Source organism: Pteronotus mesoamericanus, unplaced genomic scaffold (genome assembly GCF_021234165.1).
Source record: "Pteronotus mesoamericanus isolate MK-2021 breed Mesoamerican mustached bat unplaced genomic scaffold, CSHL_Meso_final contig_169, whole genome shotgun sequence".
Taxonomy (NCBI): domain Eukaryota; kingdom Metazoa; phylum Chordata; class Mammalia; order Chiroptera; family Mormoopidae; genus Pteronotus; species Pteronotus mesoamericanus.
The window spans coordinates 4,912,650-4,933,959 of NW_026555068.1; the positions used below are offsets into that span (position 1 = coordinate 4,912,650).

At 47.1% G+C, this 21,310-nt stretch overlaps 1 protein-coding gene across 5 annotated transcripts in view; it reads left to right on the forward strand.

Moving 5' to 3' along the window:
* The window catches only part of ANK1 (ankyrin 1), a 193,438-nt gene that overhangs the window by 105,526 nt on the left and 66,602 nt on the right, over positions 1 to 21,310 (forward strand). For all 5 annotated transcript variants that reach the window (XM_054565964.1, XM_054565965.1, XM_054565968.1 and 2 more), the window contains exons 3-4: positions 16,697 to 16,795; positions 20,893 to 20,991. In XM_054565964.1, coding sequence (XP_054421939.1) covers positions 16,697 to 16,795; positions 20,893 to 20,991 — 198 coding nt within the window. The remainder of the gene's footprint in view (positions 1 to 16,696; positions 16,796 to 20,892; positions 20,992 to 21,310) is intronic.

Consider the following 21,310-nt stretch of genomic DNA (forward strand, 5'->3'; position numbering starts at 1 on the left):
AGCCATGTTCACAATTCTGATCTTTATCCCAAGAGCAGAGGGAAGCAAAGTGAACCACAGGTTCGAGCACAGAAATGACATGGTCCCAGGTGTGCCACAAAGGGTCACACTGGCTACTGTGCAGAAGGCATGTGGAGGGGCCTAGAGGCAGATGGGGGGGAGCCGGGTTTGAGACTATTGCAGTAGTCCAGCGAGAAATGTCAGTCGCTTGAGTAAAGACAGGGGGTGTGGAGGTGGAACAAGGTGAACAGACCTCGGTGCTGAATTGGACGAGGAAGGGCAGGGAAGGAGCCCTCAGGTAAGAACTATTTCAGAAGTCTAGCTCATTCTGGAGGTGGAAGCGCCGTTCACTGAAACCAGGAGCACTGGGAGGGGACTCAGGGTGTTGGATACGGGGTAAGGAGAAAAGGACAGGGTTGTGTGAGAGCCTCTTAAGGCCTTTGAGGAATCGAAGTGAAGATACATATTAAGAAATTGGATATTGGAGCCAGGAACTTAGATAAGAGGTCCAACCCAAAGATAGATATTTGGAAGTCATTCAGCATTCGAGGAAGGCAAATGCTGGCGTTGGCTGATGAAAACTGGGATGAGAGGCATGTTGAATATTATCCCACCAGTGCCTCTGTGAGATCATCCCACATGTATTTATTAAGCACCTACTTTGTGCCAGGTACTATTCCAGGCACTGAGCAAGACAGACAGAATCAACAAAGCCTGTGCTCCTGTGCCATTTATATGTCAGTAAAGAAGGCAGACATAACTAAGAAAGTGAAATATATAATGTCAGCCAATGAGAATTATCATGTAAGAGAAAGGTGTTTTAGATGGGGTGGCTAAGGAAGGCCTCTGGAAGGACATGGCTTATGAGAGACCCAGGAGAAGTAAATGAGCCCATGTGGTTTCTGGGGAAGAGCGTTCCTGGAAGAGGGGGAAGCATGCGCAAGGGTCCCGGGGGCAGGGGTGAGCTGGGTTGGTTTGGGGAACAGCAAGAGCAGTGTGGCTGCAGTGGGGTGATGAAAGGGCAGGCGGCAGGCACGGAGGTGGGGGAATTGCCAGGGCCAAACCCCGAAGGGCTTGATGAAGGCTTGGATTTTACCATAAGGGTGATGGAAAGCCACTGGGAGATTTTACACAAGAGATGCCCAATCTAATGTAGATTTTTTAAAAAAGAGGTCTTATTTATTTATTTTAGAGATAGGGGGAGGGAGGGAGAAAGAGAGAGAGAGAGAAACATCCATGTGTGAGAGACACAGTGATTGGTTGCCTTTCTCGTGCCCCCAGCCAGAGACCTGGCCCACAACCCAGGCATGTGCCCTGACTGGGACTCGAACCAGCAGCCCTTTGGTTTACAGGATGATGCCCAGTCCACAGAGCCACACCAGTCAGAGCCCTGATGTAGATTTTTAAATGATCACCCTGGGTGCTGTGGGGGGAATAGGCTTGGGGCCCAGGGGCAGAAGCAGGGAGACTGGCCAGGTGGCTGAGGCCGTGGACTGGGTAGATCCCAGCAGTAGCTCTGAGTAAGAGAGGACCAGGAGGTGGTGAAGCTGGAGGACTCGCCTCCCTGGGTTTGCTGTGTCGTCACCCTGGCTATCGTGGTCTTAGCACATACAACAGAAGGACCCTGTATCCACCAGGGCCCCTTTGTCAGCCTGGGACCATGTCGTTCTTGCCACTGCAAGAACCATGTGGCAATGGGATAATTCATACAAATCTCAGCTCAAAACCCATTGTGAAGATGTTTCTGATCCCCAGAGCCTGAAGTCATCTCTGCCTTTGCAATTCAGTGACCAGCCTCTCTCTTGCAGCTCAGTCGTGTCCTGCCATGTAGCACGGTAATGTTGAGCCCATCTTATCTGTCCCAGTAGACACCTAGCCACCTGAAGGTGAAGGTCATGACTGTGCATTCCCCACAGCACCCAGATTAGGGTATGCCATCGTAGATGCTCGGTACTCGTTTGAATAAATGGCTACATAATTATGCACACCCCAGTATCAGCTTCATATGTGTCATTTCCAGAATGACTGCTAGATTACTTAATCAAATGAAAATAGTTTACTATGGAGGCCATAGCAATGTAAAAAAAATACTTTGTTCAATGAACGAACTGACCTTACACGTTTACCAGTTAGCCAAATAAAACAAAACAAAACAAAACAAAAACCACAAGCGGAGAATGCTCAGAGCCACTGTTCTCCTGAATTCCTAGAATTGTTTGGTCAACTGGGATGCTCCACTGAGCACCGTGATCTGTAACTCCAAGGGCCAAAAACCTCACCTCTTTAGTTTTCTGTTTTCTTCCCTGTTATGCTGGCAAACACTGGCTCCCTTGGCCTTCCTCATAAGAAAGTTACTTGAGACTCCAGGAGAAGAGTTCCCACCAAAGAGAGAAGCCTCGCCTGCAGTGCTGGCATAAGGCAGGGGGTCAGAAGATGCCCTTCTGGACCATCCCAGGCACGTCTGTCCCCACAGCCTGTCTGATTCTCTCCATAGCACTTACTACTACCTGACTTAGGATGATGCATCTGTGTTTCTCTGTCTTTTCCACTAAAATGTAGGCACCTCACGGGGGGAGGACTTGGTTTCACTCAGTGCTCTTTTTCAGGGTTCTACCTGGCACACAGTAGGTGCTCATCAGTTCAGTCAGTGGATGTTAAGCCTGCTGTAACCACTAATGATGAGAGCTTATGTACTTGATGCTTAGCCCCTGGAGGAACTTGATCTAAGCGCTATCACTTTTAAGAGCATTGTGAAATAGTCATTCACAGCATAATGACTCTGTGGTTCGGATTCTGGCACGAGCCCCACTCGTCAAGTATGTGGCAATATTGGCTGCAGTATCCAGAAGCCCAGCCACCTGAATGTTCACAAAAACATAAACGACTTCCAACGCTAGAGCACAGCCAGCAGAAGCATGTGAAGACATGCTAGTCTCGTTGACGTTCCCTAAGTTTCCACATGTACATTTCACATGTTCGCCATCACGGCTGGGTACTTGTTTATCTTGAAAAGTAAAGGGTTTTAGGCACTTCAAATAAATGGAGCACCTATAACAATAGTTCCTGCTGCAGAGTAATCTTTTCTGCAGAAACCAGTTGCCAAGTCTTTCGATCGGGATTTCCTGGGCTCTGGTGATTGTGACAGTTGCTACCTTCCCAAATTATGGAATCCAAGAGCTTAGTGGTCATGGCATTCAACACTCCTATTGTATATCTCAGAAAGCTGAGGTCTAAAGGTTACTTCTGAGTATCTTCTGGGCTTTATGACTTTGGATCTGATGAGATGCACTTAAGACCACCGAAACTTTCTCTGATTATTTATTTATTCCACAAATATGTATTGAGCACTTAAAAGGATCCAAGCACCTTGCTAGAGATGAAATTCATATATCCCCTGCTCTCAAAGAACTCAGAGATAGGTAAAGAAGTCCAGCTTGTACGTAGAAGGTTACAAACTCTGTGTCATAAGTGCCATCCAGAACAAGCACAGAGAATGTTTTCATTCATTTATTCTTCGATTCAACAATATTTATTAAGGTGCTTGAATATGCCCTGTGCTGGCTACTCAAAGCTGAATGACTCCCAGTGTCTATTCTCACACTGCTTCTGGTCTGGGGGTAGTGGCCAAAAAGCCAATGACTCAGGAAAGGGCTTTGAAGGAAGAGTAGGAGCTTGCAAGGTAGAGAATTGGGGAAAGGAAAATGCAGCCGAAGGAACAGACTGTGCAAAGGCAGGAGCAGTGAAGGCGACAGGCAGCCAGCAGTTCAGTGAGGCAGGAAGGGGTCAATGAAGAGGAGTGAGGGTGTCAGGCTACAAAGGTTATGTCTAGGTCAGTGTAGATAGAGAAGCGGTTACTTTTCTCTGTCATCTCCTCTTTCTTAGGAACTATGACAAGCATAGAAATGGCATTCAACTACATGGTTTCCTAATTTTACCTGCACCCCCAAACTCATGCAGAAAACCTTCCCAATATGATAATATGTTCATATTAAGCCTTCTGAAAACTTGCTGCCTTGTTGAGGCTCTGGAATAGCAATGAAGGAGAGAGAAGAATATATTATTGCAGCTCCCCACATAGGAAAGTCGTGGTCTGTGGGGCGGGAGCAGTTAAGTAAGAGAAGCAAGTAGATGCCCCCTGTCTGGTACCATGGATTCTTCTGCAGTTCTTACTAGAAAGATATTAGTGAAGACAATGGAACTTAAAAATCTCTATCTTCTGAATTATTTTAAATAGGTAAATTACCTCTGCATTTCAGCAGAAACAAGCTATCTGATGTTCATCTTGCTAATTATAATGACCAATCTACAGTTTTAAAGTAATTTGACTACACATCATGAGTCAGAGTGACCCACAGTGCTTGATAACCACAGATTGCAGTTCCATAGTGTCTCTGTTTTCCTGAGTCCTTCCCCAGGCATGGCAGCTTTTAGTGCTCACATCACCTGTGAGGTGGACTTAGCAGGACAAGTGAGGTCAGTGAGACTCGGAGAGATGAAGAGTCTTCCTGAACTCAAGGCTGGGTCTCCCAACTCCCAGACTGAGTCTCTACACTGCACCCTGCAGGTGGACTTGAGACTTGCAGCAGAGCTCTTTACTCCTCTGGGCGACCTTCCTTGTACTGGTCTCTTTTTCCCTCCTTTCTTGAAAAAGGAAGAGTTAACTGACCAATTCAGTTACATAAGGATGTCCATTTGTAGTGACATCAGGGACATCTCTGGGATCATAGGGATGACGAAAAGTGTGAAGGGCATCCTCAGAATGATCTGGAACATCTTGCACCCTCCACACTCCCCTTTATGGTTTGATTGCTATGACTGTACGATATGTGGACCGGCTGTGATAGTACTACTCTTGGGAGACTAAGAAAAAAGATAGCGCTGTGTCTGTGTCTGGTTGCATGATGTGCATTCAGTTCTGCAGAATCTTATGGAACACACACTGTGTGCCAGCCCCCATGCTAGGATCTGAGACACAAAGGTGAGGAAAACACAGAACCTGAAGAAGTCCTATCTGTTGAAAGGCACAGACAGCAGACCAGATAAATGCAGTTCCATTTGATAAAGGGCCTTGCTAGAGCTTTCGCTGAATGCCATGGGAACATGGTTGAAAGAGCAGTTTACTTTTGAGGGGCTGGAAATAGGGTATGGTGTGCTGAAGAGAGACAGGAAAAGACACAGAGAAAAATGACATTTGATCTGGGCCTGGAAGGAAGATTTCCCTTGCTGTACATTAGAGGAAACGCTAAACCCAGTTTCTACTCGTTCTGATTGGAATAGGCCATACATGTAAATTTGCCTGGGATTATTTACATTTGATCGTGAATTCTTTGATATAAACTTTTTTTGTCCTTTTTGACAACCATACCCCTGATTTTAATTGTTTCGTGATTTTTAATTTAACAGCAAAATTAATACATGGTAGTTACTTAAAAAGTCACACTATACAGAAATACTCATATATAGTCTTCTGTAAGCCTTCCACTCTGCCCCAAGTCTCTGTCAACAGGGTGGTGTGAATCTTGTCATACTTTTTTCTATACATCTCTACATGCATACCTTAATTGTTCTCTGAGAGCTGTTACATTGTTTTATTCTAGAATTGTAGAATTAAGAGGAAGCTGGGAGGTAGAGCAGTTCTAATATTTTGAAGATACAAAGATTGAGGACCTGCCCTGACCGGTGTGGCCGGGTTGGTTGGGAGTCCTGCAAAGCGAAAGGTCACCGGTTCTATTCCTGGTCAGGGTGCATGCCTGGGTTACAGGTTTAGTCACCGGCCTGGGCGCCTTTGGTCGGGACACAAGAGGCAACCAATCAATGTTTTTTCCCTCTCTTTCTCCCTCTCCTCCTCTCTCTCTCTCTCTCTCTCTCAAAAAAAAAAAAAAAAAAAAAAAATAGAAGAATATAGAAAGATTGCAGCCCAGGGGTATAAAGTGTCTGGGCAGGAGGACAGTTCAGAGGCCTCAATTCCTTATCTACTGTTCTTTGCTCTAAACCCCACTGCCCTGCTTCTGAAGGTCTGGCTCTTTTTCTCTTTTTAAAGGAATGCCAAGATCTCGGACATAGAAACTGTTTCTAGTCCATAGGAGATATTCTTAGCTGCTGAGCTGAATTTCAGAGTCCCATTCTCTCATTAACTTGAGCTCACACTTCCTCCTCCAGCCTCCCAAAGGGCCTCACCGCCGGCAGCTGATCTGCTCTGAGCCAGGGGACTTCGCGGAGCGCGGAGGCTGCACAGGGTTTTATTGAGAGTAGAGAGAAGGTGATCCGGGGTTGATTCGCCTCCTTGCACAGCACTGAAATAGTTGTGGGTTTCTTCCTTTCTTTTCTTTGAAAGATAATGAAAAGGATTAGAGTGTTCTTCCTCTTCATGAATATCTAGTAAACTATGAGTCTTAAGAGCTACCTGGGTAGGAGCACTAAATTTAGATTGCAGTAAAACAAAGGAGAGAAAGTGCTTAGAGCTGGTCTTGTTCTTTTCCATCTGCGTCACCTCTTTCTTTCTCTCTGAGTTTGTCCTTTCCTCCCTGTTTCTGCACTTATTCCACTTTCCCCATCCCTGGGAAAGAGACAGGTTGGAGAGGGAGATAAGGTATGATTTTCTGCCCGGGTTATGGCAGTTGCTTCAGTTCTGTCTGGCTTCTGATCCATCAGATTCCAGGATCACATAGTTTTAGCAGACCCAGCCCACCAAGCAGGGTCTGGGGAGCCCTGCGATATCTGGGTCAGAAGAGGCCGCAGGTGGGATGGCCCTGCAGAACCCGACACCTGCCCTCCCAAAGAGGCTTCCCCATCACCTGGTTCCCACGTGAGGCCAGGGGCTGCTCTCCGGTCACCGGTCATCGTTTGGTGGCACTCCGGGACTTTTACCCTGGAATAATCCCTGAAGTCTGGAGACTCGCACGTCTCCTAATCGGACACGAGGGCTGTGTACGCTCAGCTCCTCACCCTGGCCCTGGGTCCCCGGACGCCCGCCCTCTGCTCCCATGGCCGGAGCCCCGAGGCTCAGCCCTGCCTCTGCCTCTGCAGCAGCCTCTTCCACCACCACTCTCTCTGACCTCCAATTTCATTTTCAAAAATTTAAAGAGTTTCAAATCTACAAAAACGTTTCAAGAATAGTACAAAGAATTCCCACATCTCTTTCACCCAGATTCTCCAGTTCTCTATTACCATTGTACTGCATTTGCTAGCCATCTACCTGTCTATCATATATACTATATATAACATAATTCCCCATCACCTCTAAACATTTCAGTGGGCACAACCCAAAAGTCAGCATACTTTCCCTCATAGCCACGCTCTAAGACACCGGCCAGGTAATCAACAGGGATGCTGCACAACCGTCCACAGGCCCCGTTAACATTTTGCCAACTGTCCCAACAATGAGGAGTTGTTCCTCTCCCTCTCTTTCCCCGGCCACCCTGTATGCCCTCTTTCCTGCCCTCCAGCCACCTCTTCCACCCCCATGTCTATCTCCAGCCCCATCTCCATCATCTCGAATCATCTTGTTCCAGGAGTCTACCCAGAACACACTTTGCATTTCATTGTCATGTCTCATTAGTCTCCTTCGGCATAAAACACTTCCTTCAGTCTTTGCTTGTCTCTCATGTTTTTGACAGTGTCCCGTTCTGTAATTTGAACCTTAACTGCGTCTGCCCATGTTTGCTTCTGACTAGACTAGGGGCATTTTCAGTTGGAATACCACAGAAATCACCCTCCGTTTTCCCTCCTGGAGATGTTAATCCTGATCACCTGAGTTGGTGTCTACCAGGTTTTTCTACTATAAAATCATTGATGTTTTCCTTTGTAGTTTCTCGGTATTTTGTTGCCGGGCAGAGGTGGGCAAATATACTGATGTTATGCCAATACCCTGTTTCTCATCAAAGTTCCAGCCATCACCGTTGGCACACATTGATGTCTTTAACTTGTATTAACTACAACCATGAGGTTCCAAAGAATGATTCTCCGTCTCCATCTTTTCTTGTACATTTATTAGCTGGCATTCTACTGAGGGATAAGCTTTTCCTCCTCCCTCATTGATTTATTTTGTTCATATTTATTTATACCTATACAAACTCATGGGTTTTTCCTTTATTTTATGGACAGTAATTTCATATTCTCATGATGTATTTCAATGTTCAAAGCTAAATTAGGCCAATATGAGCTCTTTCGATAATCTGGCTTCTTTGTTCTTTGACCTGTCCTCATCATTGTTTGAGCATTTTCTTACTTTTTGGCACAAGTTGTCCCAAGGTCATTTTGTGTTTTCCCTGACCCAACTCTGGATCAGCCATTTTTCCAAGGATGGTATTTAGACACCAAAATCTGATCACTCGATGTGCCCATTGCTGCTGGTTGCTACATGTGCCTGTGTGCACACATCTGTAAACTATTTCTACAGCTATCTGTGTGTATATATATTTTAAAAATCCATGGCAGCATGTCAGTATTTCCAACACTAGTCCAACACCTCAGGCTTCTTTCTAGCCTTTCCTCTTTCCAGGTTTGTAAATCCCTACTCACAGAGAGAAAGCTGACTCCCACTGATTGGCGTCATCCTCTCCATACTTAATTTATGTGCTCAGTGTAACAACCTCTCAGCCACGCCAGAGTAGCCCTCCTCTTTCTCACACACCAGACACACTTCTGACAAAGCGTCTGCAGGGCTTTGCTTCTGGTTCACTACCTGCTTCCTCAGATGCCTACATCTCCGAGCTGGGAGAGGAGGAGAGGGAAGGGAATGGAAGAGACGAGAAGGTGGGAGAACTCCCATTCACTTTTGGATTCTTTTCTTTTGGGGCTGAAATTTGATGCAGGCAATTTGGAGAAAGAAATCAAAACTATTATTGTCGTAGTAGTGGTTTTGCTAGTTGCGTAATTCCTTTCCCTATCTAGGCAACCCACTGTGACAGCGTCTCCCTCTTTCCTGTCCTGTCATCTCCTGTTTGAACATTGTCTCCTCTGCCTTCCTTGGTTTCCATGGTCTTTGCCTTTATTTTCCTTCCCTCACTGCTTTGCTCTTTCCCATCAATTTCAGGATTTGGAACAGGAATGGCAGCCATTTGAATCCTTTCTTTTCTCTCCATAAGCGCTGCTTAATTCTTATTTGCTGCTCTGTTGCAGGCCTGTAGACTTGCAAATATATAACGCAAGTGATCTTGCTCCACAAATAGGAACCAATAATGGGGCAAAGCCAGAGGTCACAAATGTACAGACTGGTTGTTACTCAGGGAATTACACTTCTGTAACATAGAGTATAATACTTACCTTCTCTTGACAGATACAGCGAACTAAAAGAGAATCCATATTGAATACGAAAGTGAAAACCTATATATAAAAGCCTAGGTATATGACCCTTTACATATACACTCTTGTCCTTTTATTATGGGGAAGATCTTCTGATTGTTTTTTTACTGACCACATGAGCGGAGTGAAGTGTAGCATGAAGGCAAAGCGACCTAGAAGTCCCCCTCCCATACCTCCTTTTCGTTTGCTCTTGAGTCGTCAGACTTCTTGGCTTTCTCTGCCACTGCTCTTGATTTACTCTTCCCAGGACCCTAGTGCTTTCCTTCCCCACTAAGGCCTCATGGCCAGTGCCCTGCTGCCTGCGAGCCCTGCACAAAGGCAGCCATCTAATCTGGTTAACTGAGCTCATACATGGTAGTAGGTGTTTATGAATAAAAAGGTCATACTTTCCACATACTACATGAGCACACTAGTTTAAGTTCCTGGAAATGCAGTGCTTAACTCAAAGGAAGCGGCTGGAGGACTGAAATAATGAGTTCCAGGGGCGGGGGGTGGGAAAGGGCAGGCGAGCCCCGAGGCCCGCGGAACACGGCTCGGGGCGGCCAGCTCTGTGGGGGCCGTGTTTGCAGGTAAAATAAGTGGCTGCGAGAAAAGGAATGGAAAGGTTGTGTGTCCGCCCAAAAATGTAAGCATCAGCTTTTATGTCCTTGCCATTTCCAAAGAGAGATAGGATCTCAGGATATCACATCCTTTCTATTTGAAACCATCTTCTGCTCTGGGCAGGATAAGCATTAACTTTCCCATGACATGGCTACTGTATTTGTACATTTACTAATCAATTAGTGTAATTGGGGCAATCAGAGATGCTAAACAGAGGAATAATTTGCTGAGAACAAATGTCTGGAATTGTGTATTTTGCCTGTGGAATTCCTCACAGTTGGTACAAGAAAATACTCCAAATAAATCAGTCAGGCTGAATATGACTTTTTTCTTCTTTTTAAAAAATGTTGCAACCAACGGCCTGGCTGTGATCTCCTCCTCCTCCTGTCAGACAGATTGTTTCTCAGAAGAATCCTCTAAATTGACATTTTACCTGAAAAAGAGCAAAAGTAGAAGACAAACTCCAGGTGTATGCTTAGCAATAATATTTTTGCCAAAAAAATTTAAAAAAAGAGCCTAAAAGGACTGTCTGCTGTATTAGAACCGTGTGGAACGAGATCATACGGGGCCAGTTGGCCTTAGAGGCTCAGTAGAAGGAGTATGTAGGATGTAAAAGCTTCCAAGAACATTGCTCCCATCCTGACAGTGAGCAAGGGCTGGAAGTTCTACAGAATTCTAATTTTTCCTGATCCTATCAGAGGGCTATGGTAGTAGAGCCACCAAGTTAACCGGATTCCAAAGAGGGACAAGAAGCCCCTCCAGGGAGAGGGCCACGGTCTCTGCTTTGCCAGAATATAGCCGACAGAGGTGGTGGCCACACATACCAAAATCAAACAAATTCTTAGGGGCCCATGTGGTCCAGTGTGTCCCTGACAAGCTTCCACCAGCTGCTCCTGAGAGACATCGGGATAAGTCAGGAGACCAGAGAGAGCCTCCCTTGGTGGCTGTGGAGGTGGGGGTGGGTGGGGAAAGACTAGACAGAGCTTTGCCGGCTTCCCTAGACTCTTCCCTCATGAGAAGCAACAGTAAGCTCTCTCAGACAACAGGCAGAAATTCATTCTCCATGGCGAGGAATAGAAACTAGCTGCCCCTGCCCCTGGGGAGGGGTGGGAAACCATCCTGCCCGAGGACACAGGTGGAGAGCCAGTGCCGCTGCAGGAAAGGTAGAGGCAAACCCCCGACTCCTGGGCAAGGGCAGGACCCTACCAAAATAAGGAGGACTTATTCGTCTGCTGCTGCAGGAGGAAGAACAAGAACCTTCCATTCCAGATCAGGTATAGAGACAAGGCAGGTTTTGCTGCCACTGAGGAGAGGGGAAGGAATACCAGAACCCCCCCCCCAAAAAAACCCTAGAAACCCCAAATCCTACTTTTGAGGTCCAGGCAACAGCCTGCCTAAGACTGAGGATGGATCAGAACAAAAAAGAACATCTGTGCTCCCCGACATGTTCAACACCTTGTAACAAGGGAGAGCATATGCTGCCAGGAGGGGGCTGGGAGTGTGGAGAAAGACCCCATTTGAGGCAGAGGCACACGGGGGTGGCTGAAAGCTGAGGGGAGGTTGAGAACACAGAAAAACCCTCATCACCCAGCTCCTACTCCAAGCTCAAGGTAACAGCAGCCTGCCTCTACAGGGACGTGAAGGCTGTGGTGCATTGACGGTAACAAACAAAACCCAGACCTCGGTCAGCTCTTGACTGGATTGACTCAGCTCCCCCCACCCCAGCCGTGCTAAACTTCACGGAAGAAGAGGCATGTCTATTTCTATGCATAAGTGCTCTTTACTTCAGTCTCTATTGCACTTCTACACATGATGTCTGGCATTCAATTAAAAATTGCAACATACTCATAAGAAAAGAAATTATTGTCGAGACAAAGCAGTCAACAGAACCAAACTCAGAGATAACCCGGATGTTGGAATTATCAGATGGACTTTAAAATAACTGTGATTAATATGGTAAAGGATCCAATGGGAATAGGGGACAACATTCATGAACAGAGGGGGAATTTCAGAAGAGAAACAAATTATAAGACTCAAACAAATTGCTAGAAATTAAAAAAACAAAAACAAAAAATCACTTCCTTAGTGACGAGGAATTTCTTCATTAGGCTCACCAGTAGACTGGACCCAGCAGAGGAAAGACTCAAAGAACTTGAAGATAAGTCAATAGAAATGATCAAAATTGAAACAAAATAGAAAAAAAGAGTGGGGAAAGAAAAGCAGAACAGAGCAGCCAAGAGCTGTGGGATACTATCAGCCAGTCTAACATAAGTGTAATTGGGGACCCAGAAGGAGGTGTCTTTAGCAAGAGGAATCTGGCAAGCTGGTGTTTTTCTGAGAAAGGCATGTGGTTATAAAATGGCCACAAGTAGTTATTGCTTTGCTCCCCTGCTTCCAATTTCGCTGAAGCATTTACTCTCATATTCCTCTACCTCCTTCCTGCTTATCTTCTATTCCCATTTATTTGGGGAGAGAAATGTGTGATTCCCTGTCCCTCAGCAGCCTGTCTGCCATTTGGCTGTGAAAGTTACATGGAATAGATGAAAAGATGGGAAGCAAGATTCAGCAAGCCTGCCTTTTAGCAAACAACTCAATTTAACTAAAGCAAAACACATGGATCCTTGCTTTGAACAGGTGATATATTATAGTTCTTCTTTGTTTATAGTTATAGCTATAATTATAGTTATGACTATAGTTCTTAGTTATAGCTAAGAACAAATAGCTCACAGAACTTATATCCCTTGCCTCTTCTTATTTTATCAACAAACACTGCTTTAAAAGAGAAAGTATTAAATATAGTATGTATTCGTGAAACACTCCTTTGGTACCATAGTGGTCTCCTGTACAGACCAGCTATGCATCTGATAAGATCATTGTGCAAGCTCTTATTGTATGTGTGCAGTAAATTAGATTCCTGGCATTCAGGCATATTGGCTACCGGGTGGTAGCCAGCGGTCCTCCTGCTGAGGCAAGTTGCTGGAGGAAACTTGCTCCAGTGGGTTTGGATGCTGTGTATCCCTTGAATTCAGAGGCTCCCTGGAAGAAAGAGAACGCCACTTGATGAGGATTGCTGGGAGCCTAATTCCTGAAATTTTACCTCACGGGTTTAGAGTTTAAACTCAGACACTGGCTACTCATGTTGCTGTTGTTAATGAACTTAAACCCTGGCTATGCACCGGCTGCCTTGTAAAAGCCTCTGTGAACCCTTCCTGACCTCCTTGACAGAGCAACTTCTTTCTCCTCTGTGCTGCTTCTCGTCTTACACATGCCAGTTTGGGCATTTTCACATAAGTTTGCATTTACTGTTAATACATCTGTTTCCTCTACTAAAGTGAGTTCTTTAAGGCCAGAGTTTGTCTTTTATTCACCTCCAGCCTGGCACAGAACAGGTTCTCAGTAAACGTTTGCTGAATCAGATTAAGTAAATGCTCAGCATGAAGTGACCGCAGTGACTGTACCTGTAGTTATATTGAGACAAACGATTGCCACGCGGGTTCCTGCGCGGCGTTGCGCTGAATTCCTGGGCCTCCTCCCACGTGGCTGTCAGCGCTGTGCCAGGGTGGGCTTGTTCCATGGCTCCGCTGAGCGCATTAGGTTCCGGTTCCCACAGTATGAGACTTGGAAGTATTAATAACTTAGGGTGGCTGCACTGAAAACAAATTAAACATAAATGCAAAAAATTTTTTAAAAATCCTAAAAAAGGAAGAGTTCCTTGAACCGGGATCAGGGTGGGAGCTGAGTGAAATGATTAGAGATGCAGATCTATTTAGATGGTCCCTCTTCTGCCACGTGTGCGGCTTTGAGAGGGTGGCGTGTGACATCGGGCGGGAAGGGGAGAGGCTGTGTGTGGACCAGAGCTATGATCCTGGAGAGCAACTCCAGCAGTTGCGGCCAGACCCTTAGGGCTGACTGCTGTGACGGAGCATTAGCTCTCAGCTGCCTGATAATAAAAACGGGGAGATAGGCTTTCACCGTCGGATAAAAAGAAACATACTAGTTTCTAGAGGGAAACGCACCCCGCCACCCTGCTTTTTCTGGGAAATCCAGGTTGGTTCTATATGTGGCTGTGCCCTAGAAAGGCTGTGTGAGCTTAGCGAACCCCTTTACGACTCTGGCCCCTGATTTCCTCAGCAGGGTCTCTAACACCCTGCGCATTGTCTGCGCAGACCGTCTGTCCCGAATCCCCTCTGGACGGAGATTCTAACACTGGCTGCAAGCAGCAGGGATAGCCACCCCAAGCAGCAGCAGGAAACTGGAGGTGTTTTCCTTCTAGACTTGCCAAGTTCCCAGCTTTGAGGCATTCAGGACCAACCACTGCCCGTGGGACGTGATTGTGCTGCACAAGTGAGCACGGAAACCCCAGCAGTCAGCGCCCCCCACACTCGCTGCTGCCACAGCTGAGTCCCCTGCGATAAGCCGACGGCGGCCGCAGCAGCTGCGGCTCCCGCAGCCACCCCATCCCAACTCAACACAGTGTGCCTGCGTGCAGCGCCAGACCTTCCTGATAAGGCGCTCTGCAGCTCGTGGTGCAGACCTGCCCAGGGTAGAGTTAAGGACACAGAGCCCGGAGTGGCTCCCAGAGCACAGTCACGTGACGAATTGCTTTTCAGTGAATTTGTGTTTTGCAAATTGGTTTGAGGGAACTGGTTTCCTTCAGGCCAGTGCTCTTCCCCCTCCCACAGACTCCTGTTCTAACTGCTGTCTTGCCTTCAATCACTCCCTCCCTTTCTGTTATCAAAATGGGCTCTGACCTAGACTTTATCTAATAAGCTCATCCACACTGAGGTGTGATAATTTACAGTGCTTTGGGCCCCACATTTAATGGTGTTCAAAGCCTGCAAGAGGAGGAAATCCAACGGAGATTTCCGGACATTTGCATGGGGAAACATTGGGTGAAGGCACCCTCTCATCTCCCACCCCCCTCCTTCTCTTCTCACCCCCATACACTTTGACAAGGCTGGCTGGGCTGACATGCAAACATGTGGCCAGCTGCACTCTGCATTTGGAGTGTGCGTGTGTTAGGGAGGGGGGTGGAAGGGCAGGGTGCTGATCTAAATAGGAAGTAGGTAAAGTTCCCTTTGGAACCCACTCTTTTCTTTAGAATCCAGGGCACCTGTTATATTGTTACATTTACCCTGTCTGAGGATCCTGGGCAAAGAGAGTTGTATACACCTCCCATTCTCCCACCATGGGGTACCTGTCCTGTGTCTCTAATTTAGTAATTACTCGTCACTTTCCTCTGCTGGTTTTAGGAAAGCAATGGGACTAATCTGTTAAGGGTCAGTGCACTGCCACTTCCAGGTAGAATATTTGGTTTCTGGAAAGGATGCCCTGACACAAAGGGAGAGTAGGAATTTCAGGAACCCATGGTGAGGCTGTGGGGATATTTGAGGACAGGTGAGTCAGGGACCATCAGAAGCCCAGCCCCTCCTCATGGCCTGGGTCTTTCTTTCCTTCCTCCCTCCCTTTCTCGTTTCTTTTCTTTTTTTCTATCTTTTATTTTTTACTTTTTATTAGATTTATTAGGGTGACATTGGTTAATAAAATTATACAGGTTTCAGGTGTACAATTCTATAACACATCATCTCTATATTGTATTGCGTGTTTGCCACCCCAAGTCAAGGCTCCTTCCATCACCATTCATCCCCTCTTTACCGTCTTCTTCCTCTCCCCACCCCCTTCCCTCCGGTAATCACCACGTTGTTGTCTGTGTGGCCAGGGTCTTTCTTATTAGCCAGAGCCTGCCGTGGCTTTGGGACATCCCCTGGGAAGGAGGGATGGGAGAAGAGGTGGGAGTTGCTGAAGGCGAGGGAGGAGGAGAGGAACAAGGCACAAACATCAGGTGGAGACTGCTTAGTGACTAAAATCATTTTCTACATGGAGCCAAGATCTACTCATCCGTTGGAAATGAAATTTAGTTCATTGAAATTAGTTCCGTCATGTTGTCAGAATAATCTGTGGCTCTAAGCAGCACTCTTTGGAGTCTGCTTTCGCCAGAAAGTTTGAAAGTGTCTAAGTGCCTGGATCGGAAGGCCAGGAAGGGGCGGGGTGATAAGGAAGCCGCGAGCCAGGCTGCTTTCTCCAGGGCACAGCAGTAGCGTCACCAGACAGAGCTGAAACTTGAACTTGTCAGTGAGAGTTCTACTGTTGTGGATTGGTGATTGGGTCAGGAAAATGTTTGTTCCATTTTTTCTTTTTCCTGAAATGTAGCTGTCAGTTTTGGTCACATTTGAAATGGCCAGGCGGCAGAGAAGCTATTTCCATACTAATTTTTCCATTGAGGAAATCTTATAGCTGGGGGGTTGGTGGTATTTAGTTTTCATATGACTTTATTTCAAAATTTATTTTTTTTATTAATACACTTCTACTTATACATGTAGCTCTACAATGTTTAGGATACACTGGTGTTGCCTCTTTACTTTTTCTGGTTGCTACTGTGAAAATGAACCAGGGGTTGAAGCTGTGCAGCCTCAGTTAAGTGGATGCCTAAAGCCTGGGCAGGATCCGAATTTCAAGGTCATCCACTGGCTTCGTGAGACCTTCCCACACTCGATTCATATCCGGAGATGGGGATGGTCTGGTTATCACCCTCTTTCCCTGCTCTCCTCTTGTCTGGTGCTCCCACAGAAGAGCTGCTCGGAGAGGCCGGGCTAGCTCTGCTCTATGCTCGTGCCGGTACCACTCAGGGTCCCTTCAGCTCTTCCCCTCCGGCCTTTGCAAGGAAGGGACCCGTTCCCGCTGGCTGCTGCGCAGTCCCACTAACCACGCCTTCCTGCCTCTCTGCTCCTTACAGAATGGGCTGAACGGCTTGCACCTGGCCTCTAAGGAGGGCCATGTGAAGATGGTGGTTGAACTTCTGCACAAAGAAATCATTCTAGAAACGACAACCAAGGTACGTCTCTTAGGGAGTGGGGAAGCTTTATATTAAAAATTCAAGTGTATGGGTCCTTCACATATTGTCCCAAACCCTGGCATAGAAAACAGCCTTTGGTCAGTGCATGTTTACATGCTTCTGAATTTCTCTTGTTCTTTCCCATCATTTCCTAGTTCTGGGAGTCCCTGAAGTCACCTGAAAACACAGGACTATGTTTCTACAAAGATTCAGTAGGCCTTTGCCTTATCCTTGTCACTAGACTATAAATCTAAAAATGAACCCCTTTTTTTCTGGTGGCTTCATGCTTCCTCAGGGTCCTTGACTTGAATACAGGGACAAAGAGCACTGTGAGCACCGCAGTCAGGTGCCTGGGGTCCAAATCCTGCGATACTTCGTACCCTGTGACCTTAAGCAACCTAGCCAGTGAGAAGCCTCCATCTCCTCATCTGTAAAATGCAGATTGTAATACTTAGTTGCAGGATTGGCATGAAAATGAAATGAGATAGTGCAGTGTATGGAACGCCTGGCACCTAGGAAGGAATCAATAAATATCGGTGACTGTCGTTACTGAGGGCTGTGGAAGAGTCCAGATCCCTCTCACTTAACCTTCTCCAGCAAGCCTTTCTCGGCCAGCCCCAGGCCTGTCTCCTCTGCTGACTGATTACCTTGAACAGCCTTCTCTTTCACCAGGAGGCGCTCAGCAGAGGCTGAGTCACGCCTCTCCCAGCGGTCTGTCTCTCCCCATCACAGCAGATTATAAACACCAGTGGCCTGAGCCCAGAAACCACAGTCATGAAACACATGCACCTCCAGGCTGCAAACCCATGTTATTTCTTACATACATGCATTTTATTTGTTCATGAAGCAGGATGCAGCTGTCACTGAAACACAAAACTAAGCAAAAAAAAAAAAAAATTGCCTCTGTTTATTAACTCGAGTCCTGTTTCCTCTTCTCTTCCTTCCCCTGTCACTTCCTGTGGCTTTCCTCTCGGGCTTGTCCCTCCAGCCTCTTATTTTCCACTTGCTGTTTACTAAACTTGGCCTCAGTCAGCCTCAATTTCAGTTCCGGGCAGCAAACATTGTGCCGCCTCTCAAGCCCAGAACCAGGAAGAACACTATGCAGAGAACAGATATAATTTATGGTTATGAAGTGAACTCCCAAAATATTATGAACGTAGAATCATCTCTTGAGGTAAAATTCTGTAATTTTCATGTCATTTCCCGAAGGTGAAAAGATCTCACAGGTAAAACAGACGGAGCTGCTCTTTCTGAATGTCTGTGGGCATTTTCCCCTAACACCGCGACAAATACCTGCTGTTCCTACCCTGCCCCTTCCGCCGGGAAGGGGTGCAGCGGTGCTTCCTCCTGACTCTCTCCCCGACCTGGCTGCAAGCCGCGTGCCATCTGACGGGCTCCGCGGGGGCCAGGCCGCCTTCCTTCCCCTGGCATTCCCCCAAGGGCTGCACAAACATTATGCTGCAGCACGTTCACGCCTTCCGAATTTTCCCCTGCGATTGTTATTTTGCAAGCGAACACTTGGTGCGTCTTTGTTATTTATAGAAATTTTATAAGCCAGCGTGGTGTATGAATGCCACACGGGGGAGGGGGGAAAAAGGTGAAACTGAAACCGTGGGCTAAGGAAGAGTCCTCACAGATTGGGGAATTGTAGCAAGCCTGAGAAAGATTAAAAAAAAAAAGACTAAAAAGCCCAAACTGATGTAGTTTTCTCAACTGTGCTTAGAAATTTGAAAAGCACAAAACAGATGCATTCTCTCCCCACACGACCATCTCCACCACTTAGAGGCCAGAGCTCAGTATCCAACGTAGGAGGTGAAAATAAGCTTGAACCCCTCCACCCACGTTCACACGGCACCTACTACAGCCACCCTCCCTCTATGAGCTCTAGGACTCCCTGGAAACGGAGACATTGGGTCTGGGTGGATCAAATAGAGCTAAGAAATTTTTCCTGCTTCTTTAAGGATGTGTTCCTTTGGCAGAGAAAACAGGCACATGTTACTCCGGTGACTCCTGACCCAGGGCCAGGGGGCCTTCTTGAGACTTACCATGTGTGTAGAGATGGGGGGAGTCTGCTTCCCACACTGCCCATGGTCTTCCCTTGGTTTTTATTCATGACCAGTGCTGCCCTCAGGCTGCCTCTGGAACATGGCCGTGGCCAAGACCCACAGGCAGGGCTCCACGCCTGACCAGCTTCCCTTCACAAGGTTTAGACGGGAGAGCCCTGACGTAGAGTGATTTTAGGCAGGAAGGAGCACATGAAAGAAACATCAACACAGCTTCTTGAGGACGAGGAGGCTGGATCTCCGTTGTCTTTCTGTGCGCCTCCAGGCCTCACCTAGTGCCTGACACATGCACACGCTCAGCGTGTGACGAACAATGAATGGACACGGTGCTCCTCCTTCCAGTAGAGAGCCTTGGAGTGCTGAGTCCTGATTACTAGGCAAGGTTCTGGTGCCAACGGCCCTGTTCCACTTTGTACAGCGAGCGAGTCGGACCCAAGTGCCAAGGCCTCTCAATGTAGGCTCTTTGGACTTCTATGAAAAATGATTAATTAGCGTCTGGACATTTATTTCTGGCACTTATTCTCTGATGGAGATTTGAGGAAGAACCCTTTGTTTATCAGATGAGGCCTAAGGAGATACCAAAAAGACAGGTTTGGGAGGCCGCAGGCCATGTTTCAAAGACCTGAGCCCCTTCCAGCCCCCAGGGCACCTTCGGTGGGGCCGCCTCACTCGCCTGTGAGCACTTGGGGCAGTGGTGACTGGGTGGCCACAGAGCTTGCCCCCCACCCCACCCCGTGCTGCTCGGCTCTGCCTGGACCAGGACCTTCTCTCCCAGTAGTCAGGCGGCCAAAGCACATGTAGTGCATTGGAAGTCCGTGTTAAAAACGATATAGCACCTGAACTAGAAAAAAATGAGGTCGTTTGAGATCTCTGCTACTCAAGTAGGAGAGGGACAGATGGGTCCAGCTGTGGTCCCATTTTCTCCCTCCCGGCCTATTTGACAGAAGTTGTCAAGCGGGGCCTGTCCTGCCTGCCTCCCCCTGAGCGTGGGTTCCAGTGGGGTCATGTGGGTGAGTCATCCTTGGAGAAAGTGCTGACGGCTCAGCCCCAGGACATCCGGGAGGCCGGGAGGAGCCAGGCCAGGAGGCTCCTGGAACAGAAGAGGCCTTTTAGACCCAAACCCTGCCTAGGAATTACTGTTCAATTCCTGAACGAAGCCAGACAAGAAAGCCTGAATGTCCCATTTACCTTCTCAGAATCTGACTGGTTTCTTAGTCTCTGTTGTCAGCTCTGAGTTTTTAAAAAGTTTACTTTAAAACAATTGTGTCTCTCATTTTCTTCTACTGTTTATTCTTTCTGACTTTTTTCTCTTATTTAGTGAACCTTGCTCATAACATTTACTTATTAGTATTTCAAATATCTTTTCTTTGTATTTTCTTTTGCCAGATTTTATTCTATTTATTTTTCACCCATTTACTTTCATATTTTTCTTCTTTTCCTTGCATACATTATATAGTTCCTTTTATTATCCTGAACTCCTTGACATATTTCTACTCTTTTTTCAGTTTGACACTTTTCTCACTCTCTTTGTCTCTCAGTCCCCTGTCCACTTTGGTCCAGCTTTTGCTCAGCGGGTGTCACCTTAACAGCATCCGGGGAGCGGAGCCCATGGGGTTGTCTGGCCTCCTTCTCCGCAGAGCTCCGGGCCCCATGGGAGTTCTGCATTGTCCCGCAGAGCTACAGGTTGGGAGATGCGGGAAGTCCCAAGAAGGCCGGCTTGTCCGGCAAACCTTTAGTGTGGGTCCTGAGGAATGCCGACTGCCTGTTAGCAGGCGACAAGATATTGCTCCTGCCGGCAGCAGATTAGTGTCTTTGATTGACATTAGTTTTTCACGGAAAACAGGAAGAAGTTTCCTCTTGTGCTTTCAGCACTGTCTCAAGATGGACAGTGGGTCATGTGTGTTGTCACCCTCTTTGATTGTAAAGAAAGCCACTGCGCACCCTCCAAACAGCATCCTTGTGCCTGTACCTTTGACAGTCACCTGCGCAGGCCTGGTGGTGAACCTCCTCCCCTTTTTCCCCCGTGTGTTTCAGAAAGGGAACACAGCTCTGCATATCGCCGCCCTCGCTGGTCAGGACGAGGTCGTCCGGGAGCTGGTCAACTATGGCGCCAACGTCAATGCCCAGTCGCAGGTGATGGCTCTCTGGTCCCAGCACAAGAGGGCTCTGCCTTTCTTCTTCACCCGTGCATCTGTCACGCAGAGGGCACCTTGGCTACTGGGTCGTACACACACCGTGTAGCCGAGTCTAAAATTTTTAGTGATGTGTCTCCAAGCAATGAAGAAGGCACCTTTATTATTTTTTCACACGTCTACACATTCTAAGCGTGATGTGGTTAGTCATGTGGACCTTTTCCCTGTTCAGTAAACCAGTGCAATAATACATGTAGTTACGGCTCAGCTGGGGAGGGAAGCTGTGTGTGGGGGCTGGGGCATGGGGGAGCGAAAACAGA